The sequence below is a fragment of the Hydra vulgaris genome, chromosome 02 (genome assembly GCF_038396675.1).
Source record: "Hydra vulgaris chromosome 02, alternate assembly HydraT2T_AEP".
Taxonomy (NCBI): domain Eukaryota; kingdom Metazoa; phylum Cnidaria; class Hydrozoa; order Anthoathecata; family Hydridae; genus Hydra; species Hydra vulgaris.
Window position 1 is genome coordinate 48,483,675 of NC_088921.1, and position 22,893 is coordinate 48,506,567.

The 22,893-nt window shown below is 27.9% G+C and overlaps 1 protein-coding gene across 1 annotated transcript in view; it reads left to right on the top strand.

Annotated features, from left to right (window-relative positions):
- Positions 1-13,147: 13,147 nt before the first annotated feature.
- Positions 13,148-22,893, top strand: part of LOC100205843 (suppressor of SWI4 1 homolog) — a 49,134-nt gene continuing 39,388 nt past the window's right edge. The window contains exons 1-5 of the mRNA XM_065791198.1: positions 13,148-13,230; positions 13,355-13,507; positions 18,309-18,410; positions 18,715-18,765; positions 18,911-18,988. Coding sequence (XP_065647270.1) covers positions 13,210-13,230; positions 13,355-13,507; positions 18,309-18,410; positions 18,715-18,765; positions 18,911-18,988 — 405 coding nt within the window. The 5' untranslated portion in view covers positions 13,148-13,209. The remainder of the gene's footprint in view (positions 13,231-13,354; positions 13,508-18,308; positions 18,411-18,714; positions 18,766-18,910; positions 18,989-22,893) is intronic.

Sequence of the window (22,893 nt, forward strand, 5' to 3'; positions counted from 1 at the left end):
AAGACAGCAAAAACGAAAGGCAGATTTTTTGGAAGGCGAGTAAACCAACTATGAACGCATCACTTGCTCACCGTGACCATTTCCTAATTTTTTAAAGAACCAAGTTTTGTTCATAGAACGATTGTTAGTCGGAAGAAAAGGACCTTTAATGTTTTGGAAATGTTTAAAACCATGTTTAATAATTTCAATTCTCAATGGATCAGTTATGATTGCTTCTCCTGTTTCTTCACTAAACATAAGAAATCCGATGTCGTGTTCTACAATAATTTTAGGTATGGGACATTTAGTAATTTGGACTTTTTCGGATATCAAGTCTTTATCTTAAACGTCATCAATCTTCATTTCTTTGTCAAACTCAGGCCCAACTTCTGTTTCTTCAGAAGTAGCAAGGATTTTGGAATTATAACTAAAATTCTCTGCATCACCATCAATAGATGCCGCAACTAATTCTTTCTTGCTTAAACTTGCCCCATTATCTTCTAATTTTTGAGGCCTTGCGCGTGCAGAATTTTCTGGATTATCTGACGAAGTCGTGCTCGTGCTCGATTTTTAAAAAATGTCTTAAAAACTTTGCTGCTTTTTTCTTTTTCTTTTGCCTCTAATAACGTCGTTTTCGACCTGCAGCCCTACTTTCCTTCTTTTTCTTAAAAGAACGATTCATGGTTCTTAGCTAATTATTTTTAAAATTATTAAGAATTTACGATATATAATTGACAAAAGCAATATATTTCTTAATTACCTTAATATATCTCAACAAAATATTTTAGAATATATTAATAGAAGACGAATCCAGTGATTCAGAAGCATGCAGGCAATACCAGGCGCCAGTGTATATTTCAGTTTTGATTTATTTATGGTAACTCACCCCCTTTAAATCTAACTTTATATTTAAAAATGTAAAATACTTGTTTTTTGTTTTTTATATAAGTAAATTATGTTAAAATTTTAACTTTTTTAAAGAAAAATGAAATTTGCATTTTTTGATGCTGAATCAGCATATTTTGTCTAAAATCTTACCTTAACTAAAACAGTAATATTTTGACTAAAATATGGACTAAATATACCATATTTTGCCAAATGGTAGCTAAATAGTTGCTCCAGGGCTGGAACTAAAATGTTTTCCAAATGTTGAAAATACCTAAAATGGCAGCACTAAACGTGCAAAAATTGATTTATTGCCTGTGTCAGCCTAACAAACTACATTCAAACTAACTTTTGTACACTTGAAATACTATAATTCTAGTTCCAGTCCTCATAAATAAGTTAATAAATATTCTGTAAAAATTTGAAGATAAAAGCTTTATCCAAACTGAAGATATTAACGTTTTCGTGAGAAAAACATATTAAAATAACAGTCTTTAAAAACACATTTAAAATAAACAAACATAAAAACGAAGATTATTTTTAATAAAAAGGTACTAAAAACTGCGTAAGAGTTCACATCATCTCTCCTTTCCAATGTCTAAATAACCTTTTTTTTATCGATCTTAATATTTTTTCTTCAATTTTTAAAAATATAATATTTTGCAGAACAGTAGAAAAGCATAATAGATCTAACATTTAGAAATAATTCAAAACTTCAAGTGGAAATTTTTAAGAAGTTAAATGAATCAATTAGTTGTTTACACGGTTGCTATAGCGTTGCTAAGGAGTATGAAAGTGCATTGACAACAATAAATATATTTTTTGTTACTTTTTAAGCGCATAATATTAAAAATATTAAAAATAAACTTCGTACTTCAATGTTCAAAAAAACATAATTTAAAAAAAAATAATTTTTTTTTTTGATTTTTTAAGGGAGTGAGTCACCGTTAAATAAAATATAAAAGTCTGTCTTAAAAGTGCATAAGTTGCACACACTTGCGCAAGTTGCACACTTGAGGCTGCGGAAAAACGCCACCTTACAACATAAACTAATAAAGTTTTAAAGTTTATTTTAAAACTTTAAATTACTTTAAAGTTTTTTTTAAATCTTAATTTATTTTATATAATTCTCGCTTATTGTACGCAACCAAGCCTCTATTGCGCCCCTTTCAGGTTGACGCCCATGGCACGTGCCCTGCCTGCCCTACCCTAGATACGTCACTGGCAGAAATAGAATTCGAGGTTACCCGTGTGGGTTTATTAATAATTGAGAAAATACAATGTTGAAACATGTTATCAAAAAATAATTTAGTAATCAGATATTCTTTGTATTAAACAATCTATGTTCAAGTCCCCGATACAGAACAACCTTTTTTGCTCTTTATTGATTTTGAGAAAAATTTCTTCCAGATAATTAGAACATTTTTTAATATCACTATAACAGGTAGAGAGTATAATATTTTAAAACTTGGAGTTGATGATCTCTATTGTAAAGACCTCATTATCGGGATTAGAAATGGTGTGATCTTTTCTCACTTTTATCACTTGATCATTCCGAACATAAGTTGCGATCTCTTCTCCTTTTTTGTATGCTTTTCTTTCAGATAATAATCAGGTAATAATTTATAATTGGGAATTTGAAAGTTAGAGTTATTTTGGATTGATTCATCAGAACACCAAGTTTCTGTTAGACAAATCATACTGAATAAATAATTGCAATCAATTAGGAAATGTTTAAGTTTGTCAAAATTTTTTATTATGCTTCTTATATTTCTGTGAATTACCGTAAAATTATATTTATAAGCTTCAAGTTCAGTTTTAAGAGTTTCTGTTTCAAAATATCGAGAACTAAAATTATTCATTTGAAAAATTTGCGTATCAGCGTCATTGAGTATATTATTCGCAATTTCAAAGACATTAAAGCGAATCATTTCAAAATCTATTGTTTTATTTTTTATTGCCATTATTTTAGAAGGTAAAATTGAGAACGCGTTTACTTAGTAAAACAAAAGTGTTCATCGCTTTTTTTTTAAATCTCGTGTAAATATTTTATGGTATTTTAAAACGGCGTATTTACCTTCGCTTCTTAGTTTTTTAACTTCTTTCCAAAGCATTCTTCGATGATATGTTGTTTCTTTAACGAAGTCTTCATTTATGTATAGGCCAGTTTCTTTAAGATACTTTACAGCATTGAGAATTTTGTTTTTGTCTTGGAAGTTTAAAAGTTTTAAGACTAATGTTCTTGGCTTGTTGTCTTTGAATTGTACAATACGATGAGCTCGTTTAACCACCACTTCGCTTTGTATTTTCAGTTTTGTTTTGAAAATTTCTTTAACAGCTTTTTCTCAGTCTTCCCAACGATTTTCTAGATCTATGGATTTTTTATATAATGAATTGATTTCTTTGTCATAGTATTTCTTTATTTGTGATATTTTTTCCGAGATGTTATTTTCTTGAAAATTTAGGTTGTCTTTAATGTCACCTAAGTCTTTTTCTATATTTGATATTTTGCATTTGTTGTTATTAATGTCTTTCTCTAGCATGTCTAATCTATATGTAATAATTTTGAGATTTGCACTGATTATTGAGGTAAATGAAACATTAATATTAATATTAAATAATATTAATTAATAAACGTTCCGTTTCTTTGAGAATACTTTTTTTATGTTCCTCAAATTTACTTGAAATCATTTTTTCGATGTTTTTCATTGCAATATCCATTTTTTTGAATATTGCAATGAAAACAATCCTGTTCTGTCCATCCACACATTGAAGTTCTGTCTGTCCACTTATTGAAGTAACTGTTATGTCCATCCACATATTGAAGGGCTAAATAAAATCAATCTGATATTTCTGTCCCTTAACTCAACATCTGTCTTTCAGCCCATGGATCAAGGCGTTATACTAAGTCTTAAAGCTCGCTATCGTCACAAAATTATGCGTTTGTGTGTGTATCAAGACTGTCGATAATAAAAAACCCTTGTAAAAAATTTAAATATTTCAAGCAATGAAATATCTTATTTCATTATGGAATGTTGTATCAAATGAGACTGTCATCAATTGCTTTAAAAAATTGGATATCAGAAAAACAAACTAGAGTATTGCAGAAGCTGATGATGATCATCCTTTTTAAATTTTTGACAGACGAACTTGATCGTTTGCGAGAGTTAAATCCTAGTGCCGTCCAAGATGATCTCTCCTCGGAATCTTACATTGGTTTAGATAGCAATGTAGTAACCACCGGTTCACATGCTACTGATGCTGAAATCATTGCTCAGATTATATATACTAATTTTGAAAACGACAATGATGAAGTTCAAGATAGCGTTAACGAAGGTATGGACGTCAAAGCCCCCTCATGGCCATCTGATATTCAATAAGAAAATGCTTTTAAACGCTTCAAAATGCTTCGTTATACAGCTCGAAATACGGAAATGAAATACAGTTCCTAGCACTAAAACTTGTGGATTCAAGATGGAAAAGATGGATAGTTTAAAGTAATATCAGATTACAGATTTTTTTCCGAAAATTGTAGTTTTTGTTGTTAATGATATATGTCAGAAAATTGACTTGTTTTTTAATGAAAGGTAGGGTGATTTTACTTATTTTTAAACTCCTTTCTTGGTATCTCGTACTTTTTTCCCGGTTTTTCTATTTTTCTTTATTTGTTTTTCAAACCAATAAATATGTTTTATTTACGCGAGTCGACATACTACATTTCTGGCTATTATTGTCGTTTTAGCCTGGCAACCTTGACAAAGCAAAAAACTTAGCAACCATTTTTCAAAGTTTTTAAAGATTTCAAAAAAATTTTTAAGTACGTTTTAGCGCGCTTAACATACTTTTTAAAAATCGTGGACGGTTTCGAATTCGCATCTTAAATAAAATACTTTATATTATCCAATTGTAATTTGTTGCTACTTTGCCATGTTTTTTATTCTGGTAGGCTTCAGGAAAAAAGACTTGAATCAGATCTAGTCTTCTACTAAGGAAAATCTCTACTTCAAACCTAGGAAAAAAATGATTGAATATCTACGGTATACCGTTCTAAACCTTATTGACCATGTTTTTTTGAATTTTTGCGACGCTGTTGCTTATTGCTTCAGGTTTATCGAACTGTTTATGAGCTTGATTAACAGTGTTTTAAAGTTTCTCAGTACTTTAATTTTCATCAACAATTTTATTATTGAATTGTTTTTAAAGCTAGTTGAAATACTAACCAATAAAATTGAACTGTTAGTTGAAGTCTTGCTATCACTACCATCACGTATCTTTATGAAGTCTTTCTCTTTTATCAAAGAAGCATGGTTTTTACTGTCAACGTTTATTAGTTGTTTTATTGCTATTATAAAAGAATTGCCAAACTTAGTTTTTACCACAATAATAATGGGAAAAGAACTTGTAGAAAGTGTTATTTTATATTGCACTGGAATGGTTGCTTATTATTCAGAAAAAGTTGTTTCCTCGTCAATTCAATTATTATTTGCAGCAGTAATTTCTTTAAAAAACAAAATACTGTATGGGTGCTATGAAATATTAAGATTGACTGAAGAGTTTATGTTTAAGTGTTATTTGCATCTTTCAGAAATTTTTTCTGCTGTTTGCCATAATATATCTTCTGCTATTTTTTCTATTCGTGATAGTAGTTATGTTATCATTGGAATAATTTACAGCTTGATGATCAGTTTTATAAATTTTATAATGGCAATAAATCTAACTATAGCCATATTATTAATAGTTATAGGTGGTACAACAATGCTTTTTTACTATAACTGGATTTCATTAAATATATTAAACTCTTGCCCAAACTTTTTACGTATACTTAGGTTTAAAACACGCACAAGTAATGAAAAAGAGAATCTGAAAAATATTTCTTTTGAAGGCGCTTTACAGTGTGTTATATGTTGTGATCGTCAAAGAAATATTTTGTTGCTTCCTTGTAAACATTTATGTCTGTGTACCATTTGTAAAGATATACTTATGAGATCATTGATTAATCAAAGGAAATGTCCTATTTGTCGTGGAGCTATTAACAATTATACAGATGTTTACTTATAAAAGTATGTTTGTAGATGTTATGAACTGTCTTGAGAATATTATTTATACAATCATTTATTTTTATCATTAGCTAAAAGATTGCAAAAATTTATTTTGCTAATAAATTTTTTAAACAAATGTATTAAAAGTTTTTTAATTAAATTTATAACGCTTTTAAGGTTCTTTTTTTTTAAATGTGTGTATATATTGTCTTAAATGATGACAATGCTGTTATAAATCTGTTATTAAATCATATATGATTTAAAGTTAAAGAAAATTTAAAAGAAATGACATCAAGTTTTTTAAAAGTTTTTTAAAAGTTTTTTAAAAGTTTAAAATTATTTTTTTTGACCTCTAGGTGCTGTATGCAATTAGTCCTATTGTTTTGATTAGCTTCTCGATGCTGGATTTGATGTGGTCCCACTGTTGTTCCTATTTCTATGGTTGTGTTGATTGTTTGTTGGATTATGGGGAAAATTGTTTTAGTTTATTTTTCATTGAGGTTTCTCTGTTTCGATTTATTGTTATTAATTATGTCCTCATCAATCGGTATCCTATTGCAGATTGATTTTGACATGTGTATGGTGTATGGTAGGATAAAGTGTTTTTTATTTTGGTTTTTGTAACTTTTGTAGCCATATCACTTTTCTCTCTCTCTCTCTCTCTCTCTCTCTCTCTCTCTCTATATATATATATATATATATATATATATATATATATATATATATATATATATATATATATATATATATATATATATATATGTATATATATATATATATATGTATGTTACTGTTATATATAGTATATATGTTATATAGTATACTGTTATGTATATGTATAGTATATGTTACTGTTATATATAGTATACTGTTATATATAGTATATATAGTATATACTGTATATATATAGTATATATGTTACTGTTACCCGCAGTACCAGGAATTAGCTAAATGCTTATGTTTATAATATAATTTGATATTGCAACTCTGAGTTTCATGTGTTACCACAATCATCAGGCAAGTAATAAAACTTTAATTTTGCTACAAATATATATATATATATATATATATATATATATATATATATATATATATATATATATATATATATATATATATATATATATATATATATATATATAGATATATATAGATATATATATATAGATATATATATATATATATATATATATATATATATATATATATATATATATATATATATATATATATATATATATATATATATATAGATAGATAGATAGATAGATAGATATATTTATATATTTGTATGCATGTATAAATTATATATATAATGTATTGTACAATAATATACTGTATGCATGTATAAATTATATATAATATATATATATAGATATAGATATATATATATATATATATATATATATATATATATATATATATATATATAGATAGATATATTTATATATTTGTATGCATGTATAAATTTTTTTTAAATCAAATTTTTTGAAAACAAATGTGATAATTGTTTTAGCGGTGATGTGATAAAACTTTTTTTTTTAATGTAAAACCAATTAAAGAGTTTTGATTCAAAAAATGCAAAGTTCTGAGTTATATTTTTAGAAAAATTAACTTATTTTATCAATAAGGCTGTACATGAAATTTATAAAAACATCGCTTTTGTTTTCAAGTCAACAAAATGTTTATTGTAAAATTATAACATGCAGTTTTTTTTTTAGAAGTAAAAGTTCTGATCTTAATTACGTGCAATTATTTTTGAAATTAGAATAAATACTATAGCATGTATTAAATCAGCCCTTCAGATTTTAAATATAGGATTTTCCGACACTGATTAAATATAAAGATTGAATCTAAACTCAATTTAATGTTTAATTCAAATGTTTTCAAGATTCAAGATGTCATTAAATGCCCGGACGATGATATAAAACAAAATTAAAATTGCGAACTCGACTGATAAAATAAACTTGTACTAGTTTTTTCATTACATCGACTGGATAAACTTAGCTAAAAATGTTTCTTCAGTATTACGTGTATTACTTTTTAGTAAAAAAATTGCATCAGTTACTGACAACGAGCAAGATTTATTTTTCTAATTGGCAGTTATTTCTTGTAACATTTTTTGCGTGCTTTTTGAACTTAATTTTTGCTTTTTAAATTTACTATGATTTTATTTTACATAATAATACATACATTTTTTTCACTTTTATTCTTTCAAATTGAGATAAAAGATTAAAATAACCATTGTGATCCAACGGTTATTTTTTACTTATTCTATATTTGGAAAGATGTGCGTCATATATTTCATAAATATAGTTTAAGTATATTATATAGTTTATATCAGATTCATTTAAACATGAATGTCATAAACTATGTTAATATTATCAGAGGTCTAGCCTCTAGAATATCATTGGTTAAACATTTACAACAATCTTATGCTCATCACGCAATCGAATTTTACAATAGTCATAAAACTCAACTATTCAGGTTTTGATTTCTCAGTACTTGATCAGTAGTTTTACGTAAAAGTAACCAAAATAAGAAATACATTTTGACAAACTTGGTGTAGTTTGAATACCCTGCACGTAAACCAACAATGTGGTGTTGCAATTATAAATCAATTGTATTAGCGATACCCTAAAGTATGAGGTAATATTAAAAATGAACTATTACTGATCCATTGCAGCTTTAGTTAGAACTTTATTTGTATCCTTAAAGCTGAAAATGTATTATCCATAGAAAACGTACAGAAGTGCTGTTTAATCGATGCTCAAGCATTTCTGGTCAATTGTTTAGTGATGTTGTAATATGCGAATAATTGATTGCATCCTAGGTCTATTAGATACCAAACTTTAAATAAGTCACAAACTATGAAACGATAAACTGTATTTTATAACAAATCCTAAAGATTTTCCATCCTATTTCAGACAAACAGTTTAAAACTTTTCTTGCTTTTAGTATCTAAAGCTAAAAACCTAAAGTAACGTCAAACCAATATACTTTGAAGGATCAAAGCATTTAAGTGGTCCCGCAAATCTAATAAGTCTGACAGGGATAGTATAAAGAGCGTTTACCAAAGGAAATTTACTTTAAGGCAGTGTTTTTTTTTTTTTACAAAGCATTCATTGAATCTACAAGGGCGTCTGCAAGATTTTTATGTTTATTTATGCTTTAGGTATGACACTTTCACGGAGTGTATTAACTCCAAACTTAAGTATTTTCACGCCAAATGAGGAGGGTTTGCAAAATATCGCGATGATAGAGGCCTGTGAATACCACAAAATGTTTGCTCTCCCTGCCAAAACATGAAGGCAGTAATAGAGTAAATTTTTTGACTATTTTTTTTTAAATTGGTTTACTTCCAACAAGGCTAAAAGCAATTAAAAAAAATTTACTAAAAATAAAGTAAAGAGTCTAGAGCATGGAAACGGTTGACAGAAAACTTACAAAGTTGAAGGTTGAATAAATTAGGAAAACATGAAGATGTGAGAGAGTTTCGAAAAAAGAAAGAAGTTTTTGGACCTTGTCTAGAAGAGAAAGAGCATCATTAGAAGAATCAGCCAAATGACAACATTATTCCATACAGGTACGAAAAAGAGACTTGTAAAGGTAGAGAATGAAGTCAGGAGTAAGAAAATGGCGTGCACGATAAAGGGAAGCGACCTTAGCAGATGTTAATTTAACAATCGATTGAATATATGGTTTCCATGAAAGGTCAGTAGTAAACGATAATACAAGAAGATGTAAAGAATAGGACTCAGTGAGAGGGTTGCCATTCATTATTATAGGAATGTTGACAGTACTGCAATAGTTGTTAGCAGTAAATAACTGAGTTTTGTCGGAGTTAAAATTTACAAGTCAATGTAAGCCCTAATCTGTTACAGAAGTGAGATCAGATGCAAGATTGGCTGCCTGTTCTTAGCGATCGAAAAGAGAAGACTTTTTTCAAGACAGGAGAATAAAGTTGAGTCATCAGTAAAAAGTGCTACTTTAAATATAAGGTTGTCGAGAAGACTATTAATCTAGATAAGAAACAAAATAGGACCAAGGATAGAACCTTGAGGTACCGCACAAGTTACTAAAAATAAAGAAGAGTGTTGGCCTTCGAGAATGACTTTATTAAAGTGGTTAGAAAGGAACGAATTGATAATCTCAAAAATTTTCCCAGATGCACCATATGAAACAAGCTTATGGAGAAGACCAGCATGCCAGTTCTTGTCGAAAGCCTTAGTAATATCAAGAGCAATAGCCATAGCTTCTCTGCTTTCAAGCCTCTCTGCCTCCATCTAATGCACAATAAAATCTTTCAGTCACAGCAGTTTGCAAGTCAGCCGTATAACGAAAGGATTAAAATCCGTATTGATTGTCTGACAATAAGTTATTTGGCTCAAGATGGGATGTGAGAAACTTGTTTATCAAAGACTCAATGTTTATCAAAAAACTATCACTATCTTATACTTAATTTAAATTATTCAACAGGTTTTATATTTCATTCAAAAATATAGTAAATTATAATAGTTATGATCATGCAAATTTTCAACCCCTCGCCTCTACTCCCTTCCCCCTCCTCCCAAAATATTTTTATAAATTTATATAATTAAGGGGTTTGTGCAAACTTTAAACTTGAGTACGTTCATAGGCATGAACATACTTAAATTTGGAGTTTGCACAGTGCGTGAAAGTGTCTTGTAATAAACATCCTTAAAAACTAAATGGCTAATGGTTTCAGTCTTAGATCCAAGCCCACTACGTTGACTCAACGTCCTTGTTAGCCAGCAGCCTTTTTTAAATTCGACTCATTTAGCTTTATATAAAAGGAGTTCGGATCAATAAAAAATTTTCATGTGATGTAAAACTCCATTAAAGTAAAGATTCTGTGCAATAGCTAAAATATATATTTGTAATAGAGATCAAAATTTCGCCTTCATTTTATTGAATACTTGTACCAGTGATTTTTATTTTTTTTGTATCGCTTTGTTCAGATCCATGTTGTGCTCTTGCAGTTACAAACTAACATCCAATTATTTTTGGAAAGCATCACACACTAATCCTAAATCATTTAAAAACTCTGTAGATGGAATTTTTATTTTTAAAATCTTCGAAAATATATTTATTGTTTTGTCTATTGTAGGATCAACCTCGTTCATTGTTCGCCAGCGCTTCATAGTTTTCATATACTGCAAAAAACTGAGCGGAAACTATATGGCATTATTTTATATTAGAAAATTTAGTGTATTAGAAAATCCGGACTTAAAGTTAACTTTCTGCTATTTTTGAGGGAAGGATACACAGCGTATAGTTTATCAACTTAACTTACTGTTTTTACCAAAAAAGCTCCTAATTAAGAGTTACTTTACTTGCGGTTAAGTAGACGTAATCTATCGATAAGTCACGCATATATTTCGATCAACACGTGTTCTGTATTTGGGTGATTTGCATTGTAACAAAATTGTAAAATCGTAAATTTAAAACTTGGTAAATAATAATAATACAATGATTGAATCATTGTAGCATTATTATTTACCATAAATTTTCGATTTAACAATTTTCCCTAATCAACAGCATATATGCCAATAATCAAGAAATCTTTACTTTTTTGGAATAAATACATTTTTCTTTTCAAATTCATTTTTGTTTGATTTAAAATAGGTATGTTACATAAGATTTTTAGATTAATGAAGTACTAGGTTGTTATATATCATTTTAAAAGGTTTGAAAACAGTATCCAGTGGTAAACTATATCGAAATTGAACTACATTACAAAAAGTTATGAATTTTTAAGTAGCAATTGTCAATAACAAGAGCTTGTTGAAAAAACTGTAGTCAAATTTTGAGTATTTTTAAACTTCAATTGTAGCAAACTTTGTCGTAAAATCTTATATTGGTTATTTTAAATAAGGTAAGCGTGTTTGTAAAAGTTTCAAATTCTTAAATTATTAGATATATATTATGGGAAAGATTATCAGTATTTTAAAACAAATCATTTGTATTTCAGTCTAGGGTGTTATTGGATGAGGTATCAGCATTTTTGTAAGTTGGGAAAGGTTATAGTAAAAAATTTAAAAAGTTGTTGTGAAATTACTTCATCATTGACATATCAATAAAATTTTTTACCTCATTGAGGAACTAGTTGAGGTCCTCAACTAGTTTACTTATTGTGTATTGAGTAATGATACATAGCTATTGTTGAACCATTTGATTTTGATCTATTATATGTGAAGAATTAGGAAAAAAAAAACATAACTCACTTAAATTACTCTATTTACTTCTCTAGAAGTTACCTCTATTGAATTAAACTTCGTTTATGAATATTGATATTTATAAAATATAAATATAATGTAGTTTTTAGTATTGATGCGTGTTTTGTTAATTAATCTTTAAAAGTTTAACACCTTTTAAAGATTAATTAACTAATTTCATCTCAAAGTCTTTTGTGTCAAAGTCTGTGGCACTAAATGAGGTGAAATTAGTTAAACACTAAAAAAAGTAAAACAAATAAACTTTAGGATTGTCACAAGTCTTCAAACAATTTAATTTTTTTGATGAAATTGCAAATTTCACAAACCCAAGCATAGGTGCATTTTGTAGTATTTAATGACTGCCAATCACATATTGCCAATTCATTTTTTTTACGAGACTTGATTGATTTGTATTTCTAAAAGTCCATTCTATTGTTAAGAGGGCTGGCACTCTGAACCATGAATTACCTCCTATTGTGAATTTTCAATTTTTATTACATATCTTATTTACACTGTTATTAAAGTGAATTTATATGTTAAGACCTTTATAAGCAAGCTTGCTTAAATTAATCTTTAAACAAACACTGTTTTTTCAATTTTTTTATCCTTTATTTTTTTATTTAATATTAACTGTTAGTATAGGCATGCTATTATTCTTTCTTTTTTATTAATAAGTTTTCTTATGTTGGATCTACAATACCAGAGATTAGTTACTTTCCCAGCTTCACAGATATTTCTGTTGTAATTTAAGTATAAAATAGTTATAAGTATAAATAATAATGATAATAATAATAATAATAATAATAATAATAATAATAATAACAATAATAATAATAATAATAATAATAATAATAATAATAATAACAACAACAATAATAACAATAATAATAATACTAATAATACTAATTACAATGATAAGAAGAGTAATAATAGCAACAATAATAACAACAATAATAAAAATACAACCTAAACATAAATAGTTTTAAGTGTTCAATAAAATTATGAAATCTTTTTTATTTAGAAAAATAAACATACAAATATATATTAGTTTGTTAATTTGCTGAGTTATGGGAAGATCTTCTAAAAAGGTTTGTTTTGCTTTTTTACACGAGTATATGTTGTTATCATAAATATAAATGTATGTTTCAGTATAATAAATATATTTTGTCAAGTTTTTTAAATAAAGAAAAAAAAAACTACTAATCTATTTAGAAAAAAAAGACAGTTAAACCTGCTGGAGAAATAACTGATAATTCAATTCCACGCTCCTTTGTATTTAATCGTGGTGAAGTGGGGGTTACTCTTCAAAAATTGATTAAAGATATTAGACGGTTAATGGAGCCATATACTGCAACTAATCTTAAGGTAATTAAGTTTATATATTTGTCAATGTGATAAAGTTGTTTGATTCATGAAAGTTTTGTCTTAAAATCTATTCCGATAAATTAAAAAAACATGTGATTTGGCTATTTTTTGTAACTATCATATATTTTTGTAAAAGTTGAATAATTATTATAATTTTGAATAATTACTGTAATTTTAAGTGAATCTATTTTGGTTGCCAAGTCTAAACCAACACACAAGCAGGGTAAAATAGTGCATATTGGTAGTGAAACTTTAAGACATTGACTTCAAATCCTAATTTAGTAAACAATTTTTTAAAGTTATTTTCTATATTCTATTTTTTTTTTAAATAAAATATTTTTTGCTATACTAGGTTTTTCTGTATTTAATTAAAGGAGTATGTCCGACTTACATACATTTTTGGCCCATTTTTTGTTTTTTCTGTTTCAAAGCATATTTACGGATGTTAGAAAACAATATAATACTACACTTTACAACTTAAAAATAATTTTGAACTCAGAAAAAAATTTATATATATGTATATATATATAGATAGATAGAAAGAAAGATATATATATATATATATATATATATATATATATATATATATATATATATATATATATATATATATGAATGCATAAATTACCAAATAACTATTACGCCAATCTGATCAGGCTTAGATTTTTTGACAAACAATCCTTAAGACACTAATGGTTCCTTTGTGTAAAAATCTAAACACGATCAGCTTGGACTGGATATGGGCCAAAAGATATCAAAGTAGGATATAGTCCTTTAAAATCAATACTAGCCTTTGCTAGTATTAATTTTATAGGAGTATATCCTACTTTAATATTTTCTTTTTCTTTCTTTTAAAGTATATATATATATATATATATATATATATATATATATATATATATATATATATATATATATATATATATATATATATATATATATATATATATATATATATATATGTAAATTATGTTAGCGTATTTTACAAATAGAGTGCTCAATGTTCTTAAAGAACAGAGCAATAATTAATTAGTAAAAAACACTTTTACACTTTTACACTTTTACACAAAAAGTTTAGTGTTTTTTACTAATTATATATATATATATATATATATATATATATATATATATATATATATATATATATATATATATATATATATATATATATATTTTTTTAAACATCTTCGCCTCCAACAAGGCTGCAAGCAACCACTAATTGCAGTAGGAAGTTACTAGAAGAGAAAAGATAAAGATTGTAGAGCAAGATAACGATTGACGGACGACTTAAAAGATTGCAAGTTATATGAATCAAAAAAACAAGATGAAGGAAGCGAATTCCAAAGAGCTGATGTTCGAGGAAAAAAACTAGAAAAATTAGAGTTTTTGGAGCACTTAGGAACAGTCACAGAAAAAGGATGAGACTTAATTAAATGATGAGTAACACAAGAATGAATTTTAGTAGATGGCCTAAGAGACACTAGCTCTTTAGAGCAGTGCTCATTACAGTATTTGTAGAAAAGGGAAAGAGAAGCAACATTACGACGATGTGATAATGGTTGGAGGTTGGCTGCAAGAGCAGATCCAACTATGTTTACAATGCGTTTTTGCTCCTTGTCTAAAAAAGAAAGGGCATCATTAGAAGATCCGCCCCAGATATGGCAACAGTATTCCATACAAGGCCGGATTTGAGATTTATAGAGATAGAAAATAGAATCCAAAGTAAGAAAGTGTTGAGCTCGATGAAGAGATGCAACCTTAGCAGATGCTAGTTTTGCAACTGATTTGATATATGGTTTTCAAGAAAGATCTGAAGTAAGAGTTAATCCTAGAAGATGAAGAGTAGATGACTCATCGAATACATCACCATTCATAAATGTAGGAAGATCTAACTTATTGTGATAACGTTTGGCTGAAAAATATTGAGTTTTATCTGTGTTGAAGTTCATCGGCCACTGTGAGCTCCATGCTGTAGCAGAAGTGAGATCCTTTTTCAAGTTCAAATGCCCCCCTTCCCATAAGCAATCAGAGAGTGTTGATTTCTTATCACGACAAGAATAAATGGTTGTATCATCAGCAAACAATGCCACCTTAGATGTGAGAATATCTGGAAGATCGTTAATGTTAATTAAAAAAGTATTGGGCCAAGGATAGAACCTTGAGGAACCCCTGAAGTTTCAGAATAAGAAGAAGAGTGCTGTTCAACGAGGACAATTTTTATATTACGATTGGAAAGGAAGGATTCAATAATCTTAAAGATGTTGCCAGATACACCATAAGAAGAAAGCTTATGGAGAAGAACAGCATGCCAAACTTTATCAAAAGCTTTTGAAATGTCAAGAGCGATAACCTTAACCTTTCCACCTTTATCTAATGCACGATAAAACCTATCGGTTATTACTGTTAGCAAATCAGCTGTAAAACAAGAAGATCGAAATCCATATTGATGGTCAGAAAGTAAATTATTAGATTCAAGATGAGAAATTAAGTGTTTATTAATTAAAGATGCAAAAACCTTGCTTATGATTGGAAGAAGACTAATGGGACGGTAGTTAGATGAACTGGATTGCTCTCCAGAATCTTTGAAGATAGGGATAACAGATGCTGTTTTCATGCAGGCTGGAAAACAAGACTCTAATAAGCACTTGTTGAATAGTTTTGAAAGTATAGACAACAGCTCCGTAGAACACTTCTGCAAGACAATAACAGGTATGTTGCTGGGGCCACAGGCTGTAGAAGAGTCTAAGCAGGAAATCACTTTAGATATAGAAGCTAGAGTGATACAAATGTCAAGCAATGGATCAACCTGTTTGTTGGCAATATCGGGTAGAAAGCAACTAGTGGAATCAAGAGATGATATTGATGAAAAGTTCTTAGCAAACAATTCAGCTTTGTCTTTAGGTGAGGTGACAAAGTCTGAACCATACAAGAGAGGTGGAATTAAAGATTTGCCCTTATTATTGATACTATTGAAGATTCTCCAGAAGTCATGAGAGCCTAATTTTTGAGATGAGATACGAGATTTCATGACCTGAGAATAGTGGACTTTGGTGTTAGACAAAACCTTTTTACAATGGTTTCTAGCAGTAATAAGCAGACGTCTATTTTATCGAGAATTGTTTTGCTGATAGATATGGAAGTAACGGTTTCGATTGGCAATCGCAGCAGCACAGTGTGAGGAAAATCATAGAGGAGAGTGAAGCTTAATCTGGAATCGTCGAGAGGGAACAAAAGATTCCATGCCAGCTTGAATCCACAAAGTTATGTAAGAAGCACTTTTGTCGACAGGAAGACCAAAGATTTCTACTCAAGGGCCGTCACGAAGAAAATCACAGAAAGAGTCTCAGTCAGCTTTAAGGTAGTTCTAAGAGGTAATAGGGGGAATCAGGTGATGAAGAAGAGTGAGATATTAGTTTTAGAGAGATGAAACTGTGATCAGAAGCACCTTAGGGTGAATGTGGAGAAACTGAGCACTGACTAGGATCAGAAACAAGACATAGGTCAAGTAGAGAAGGTAAATGATTCGGGTTGTCTGGTAAGCGAGTTGGAAAGTTGACTATTTGAGTTAAAGATTGAGAAAAGTAAAAGTTGTGGGCTTTAACGCCTGCAGAATCACTGACACTAGAGCCAAGCCATTCGGAGTAGTGAGCATTAAAGTCACCAACAACAACTATATTAGCTGATGGATAAAGAGAGAGAGCTTGGTCAATTTGATCAGAAATAACATCAAAAAGAGTGCAGTCTTGAGATGAAGGAGAGTGATATAGAATAAAGAGAAAAGCAATAGAGTGAAGTGGTGCTTAACAAAAGCACATAAAAGAATAGTCTGTGGATTCAAACTTAGTTTCCCAACAAATTGGTGAGTTGTTATGAATGTAAATGCCCAGACCAAGCATGTGACTTTTTGAGTAAGAGTAAACTAAATAAATGTATAATATAAGAGTAAACTAAATAAATTTAAGAAAATTATTGAAATGTTTTTTTATAGTTACTTGTTCTTACATAAAATAAGTATATCAGTTATTATAAAATTGTTCTTATAAGTTTATATTTTTTTATATCCTCAGGAAAAAAATAAGTATCCAATAAAAATTTGGCACCTTTAAAGCCTTAGCGTCTGAGTGAAAATCATCTAGTGTACCCTTCCTCCGCTGAGCCTCGGAGCCATTTTGTTATAAAACTAACTAAAAATTCGTTATTTACGATAACTATATTTCTTTGAAGATCGATAATTTAAAAAATGATTTTATTATTATTTTTAATAGTGGTCTACCACTTCAAAGCCGTCAATATTACATTAATGACTATTTTGGTTAATCATTCATATTTTTATTTTGAAAAAGTTTAATGAAATTTACGCAATTTTTTAGAGGACCAAGTATATTTTAATTACATAATATAGTTTTTAAATTTGTCTTCTAAAAAACAAGGTCCTCCAAATGTAGTCAGGGTATTTAGACCAGTATGCCCAATGTTTATTTTTTTTTTTAAATAAAAATATTCTGAATGTTTTTATTTTAATTTTTTTTACTGTAAAACATGCATAGAGTGTTGCTACATTGACTATCTTATAGTCTGCTGCCACAAGGAAGTGCTGCTACATCAACTATCTTATAGCCTGCTGCTAAAAAGGAGTGTTGCTACATCGACAGAGGGTGTGGTTCAGGCAGGCAGTCTATCAAAAAATAATAAAAAAAGTTTTTAAAAACAGTTATTAAATTTATTCTGGTCTTTAAAACAATTTAAAAAAAACAACTGCATAAACTTGTTGTTTTCATGTAAATGTTTTTCTTGTTTTAAGGTTACTAAAAGCAATGTTTTGAAAGATTTTGTTCATATTGCTGGTCCCTATGGAATCTCGCATTTTATAATATTCTCAAAAACTGAAAAATCACCATATATGGTAAGATTATTGGAAGTTACAAATCTTTAGATTAGTTTTTTAGTATAAGTTTTAGTTGTTTCACATAAAAAACTTTTTTTGTCAATTATGCGTAAAACATCTTTGTGAAATTTAACATAATTTATTTACAATTTCCTAGATATTTATAATTATGTCTTTTATTTATATACAACTATTCACAACTAAAATATGATGTCACTTAGTCATTTGCTATTACTACTTCACTCATAACTTTCTATTGCTAATGACATTCTGTATTAACTTTAATTTTGTTTATTACAGTTTTTTTTTTTTTTAATTTAAGAAAATTGTTCGATTGCCTAGAGGACCAACACTTACTTTTAGAATTAATGAGGTTTGAGATTTTTTTAGAAAAAAAAGGTTTTAATTTTCAAATTTCATTTTTTTATTTTATTTTTCATTCATTTAAAATCAAATTTATTGATTTAATAATTATTAAAAAAGTTTATCCTTTTTTAATTCTTTTTTCATGGTTTTAGTATTCCCTTATGAAAGATATTACATCGATTCTACGCCGACCAAAAACTGTCGGGCAACAGTTCAAGTTTCCTCCATTGGTACTGTTTTTTTTTTAATTGCTTAATTTTGTTTTAGCATTTTATACTTTTTTATGATAATTTGTTAAGAAGTATTGGAAGATTTAGTGATCATAGGTTTATTATGAGTAGATCTAGGTGTAAAATAGATGGAGATTAAGGGGTTAATTGTAACAAGGGAAGACCATAAAATGTAAGGAGACAAAAAGACAAAACATACTGACAACTAAAGTAAATTATAACGAGATATATATGAAGATATGAAAAAAAGTTTGATATATTTAAAGCTATAAAAAAGATATGTTTAGTCAATAAAAATTTATGTAAGCACAAAGGTTATATACGCCATCATTAAACAGTGGGACAGAAGTTAGCAAAACTTAGTGATGCTGAATCTTTTAAATTTTATTTTTAATAACTTAAATTTATTTTGAAAACCAAAAAACTTTAATACATTCTTTTTTCAATACTGCTTGGTTGTTTTTTTTAGACAAAAACATAGCATTAAATTGATTTTTTATTAATAATTCAATAATTAAAAATTGATAATTTTATTAATAATTTTTTATTAGTTCTACTATTTAAAATATATTCAAATATATATTAAATTTATTGTTATTAAAATTTTTATCTAATAATTATTGCATCATAATCGAAACCAGTAATTTTTCTGCTTTAATAACCATGGATTCAGGGTTAATTCACTTCTTTGATGAATATATTATACATGACATAAACTATATCTATTAAGTTTTTTACTTCACTTATTTAAATTATTTTCATTTTAATGGTGATGAAAATGCTTTTTTCATAAACAGTTGAAGTTCTTATTTTATTATCATTTTAATAAAGATATTTAGTATATTATTTTAGTAATAATAATAAAATATAAAATATTTCTTTAAATCTTTTTATTTATTTACTCATAAGTTGTGCTGCATATTGCAAATAAATGAATAAATGATTTATAGATAAATTCAAAATTACTAATAATCCAAAATTACTAGTTTTTATAGAGTTTCATAAAACAATCATCTTCTTAATATTAAAAATACAGTTTAGTATCTGTGATAGAAATAGTATCTGTGAATGAGAGTTAACAACATTATTATTAACTAATTAACATTAGCGGTTTTTGAAATGATTTTAATGAGCTAGAGATATAAAATGTGCTGTAGTTTTTCTTCTTTAACTTCAGAGATTGAAGTTCTTATTTTATTATTATTTGAAATTGTTGCATGTAACTAAGAACATAGATACAAAAATAAGTTAATGCTTGAAAATTTGTATTATTTTAATAATAATAATATTAAATAAAATCAATGCTTTTTTAAAAAGTGCAAACCGGCAATTGTAGTTGTTTTTATTTTTTTAATTTCATTTAATCTTTTCAATTATTTTTCTGGTAGCTTTTCCTTCTATTTGCGATGTCATTGCAATATAATGAATTATTTTTAAATAAATTAAAAATGATCAATTGCCTGTTTGCACTTTTAAAAAAAGTATTGATTTTATTTAATAAAATTATTATTACTAAATTAATACGAATTCATTAATTTTCAAGCATTAACTTATTTTTGTATTTATAAAGTTTAGTCATAAAGAGCTATAAAATAAAAATTAAAACAAAGAAAAAAATTAAAATTAAAAAATCCTTGATTTCATGTTTTGGTCGGGCAAATTGACCGCCGGCCTTGCTCGAAGTTTCCAATATTTTATGACGAAGTTTCCGATATTCTATGTGTTTTAAAAATTAAAAAATTTGCATGTTCTTGTCTGTTTAGCTTGCAATTAGTTCAAAATTGCTCAATCAAATTGTTGTTAGAGCCTTTTTTGCATACCAAAGGTAAGCAAGCAGACATTTCTACCCTAGATTTTCCATTTTAATAGAATAATATTAGTGGGAAAAGTATGTTAACAACACTTGTTAGGATACCATTAATACAAGAATGTGAGCTGAATTGTATATGCAAAAAAATTTTTAATCTGTATGAGAAGTAGAGCAGTTCTGTTTTAAAACTGAGAAAGAAAAAGTAGACTTAAATAACCCATTTGATTTTTTATTAGTTAAAATTTTAACTATGCATCCAATTGATGTATATTTATTTATATTTATGAAATTTCATGTTCAGTAATGCAATATAAAATATATACAACCCTTGGAATTAGAAAAGATGAGGTCGGCAATAAATTGCCGACCTCATTTTTCTAGTTTCTCAAACTGTTAGAGGTTCGGCAGATAGTCAGCAAAAAAAATTAACACAAAGTGGTTACCATAAAACATAAAAACAAGGTCAAACACTTTGAGGTTGGCAGTTAGGTTGGCATTGCCGAATGCCAACCTTTATTTCAAGGATTGTACAGGGTGAGGCAAAATTAACTCCCCTATTTGAAAGAGCTTTTATTTTTTATTTTGATATTAACTTTCATTATTTTTTTTACAGTTGTAAAGTAGAATAGCACAAAATTAATTATGAATTGATTCAATCCACAACAACGTGCAGAAATTGTGACTATTTTTATTCAAAAAAATAAGTTAGTTGTGTTAACTCAACGAGAATATTGAAAAAGACATCATAATCAATCAGCACCTGATAAGAAAACAATTCATGCTTTATCAAATCGATTTGAACAGCATGGAACAACTTTAGACTCTCACCATTCAGGAAGACCACCTGCTCTGAAGAAAATATCGTTTTCGTGAAAGTGTTGCAGAGTCACCAAAAGACGTGCAAAAACTATTGCCCAGAGACCATAATCAACGTTTAAAGTACAGTAATGTCATTTTGAATCTTGCAAGTGAAATTGATAATCTTAGTAAAAAAATGATAATGAGTGATGAAGCACATTTTCATTTCAGTGGCCATGTCAATAAACAAAGTTCTCGATTCTGGGGAAGTGAAAGCCCACAAATCATTCATGAAACATTGTATCCACAAAAAATAAAAGTTTGGTGCGCTATTCATGCCAAAAATGTCATTGGACCTTATTTTTTTGAAAACGAAAATGGACAAACAACTGTTTGACTGTTACTGGTGATAATTATTGACAAATGATCTGAGACTTTTTAATGCCACAATTGGAAGAACAAAATCTGGACAATATGTGGCTTCAACAGGACAGTGCCACACCACATACAGCCAAAGAAACAACACAGATTTTGAAAGACTTTTTTCCAGGTCGATTAATTTCTCGTTTTGGTGCTTTGCATTGGCCTGCAAGATCACCTGATTTAACAGCTCCAGACTTCTTTTTATAAGGGTTATTTAAAAGAAAAGGTGTACGTGATTAAACCACAACCTCTTGATCAACTAAATAACAATATTCGACAAGAAATAGAAAACATACCGGTTGAAATACTCAAAAAACTAATGAAAAATTCAATAAAAAGAGCTGATTTGTGTAGAACCGCTAAAGGCGGACATTTAGTTGATATTATTTTTGAAAATTGACAAACAAAAAATTTAAATGCTAAATAAACATGTTTGAAAAAAAACAAAAAATTTTCATTTATTTCAAAATTGTAAGCAAACCAAATTAGGAGTTAATTTTGCCTCACCCTGTATATAATATGTAAAAAATATATTGAAATTATTATTAACTAAAAAAGAAAATATTGTAACACAAATGGAAAAGAAAAGAGAGAATAATTAAAAAAAAGTTAATAAAACAAGCTATTGTTCACATAAAACAATCATGTGTTAATTCAGCTTATAGTATGAAGTTTCTACAACCTTGAGGCATCCTCAATTCAGCAATGTTAAGCATAAATTACTGATCTTATTATTTAACCATGCACTTTTAAGGATGTAAAAAAAAACTTTAGAGCAGCAGTGTGAAGTTTCTTACACGATAGATATTAAAGCTTTTTTTTTTTTTTTAAATTCACCTCCCCAAGGCCAAGAGGGCCACTACAGATGAGGAGG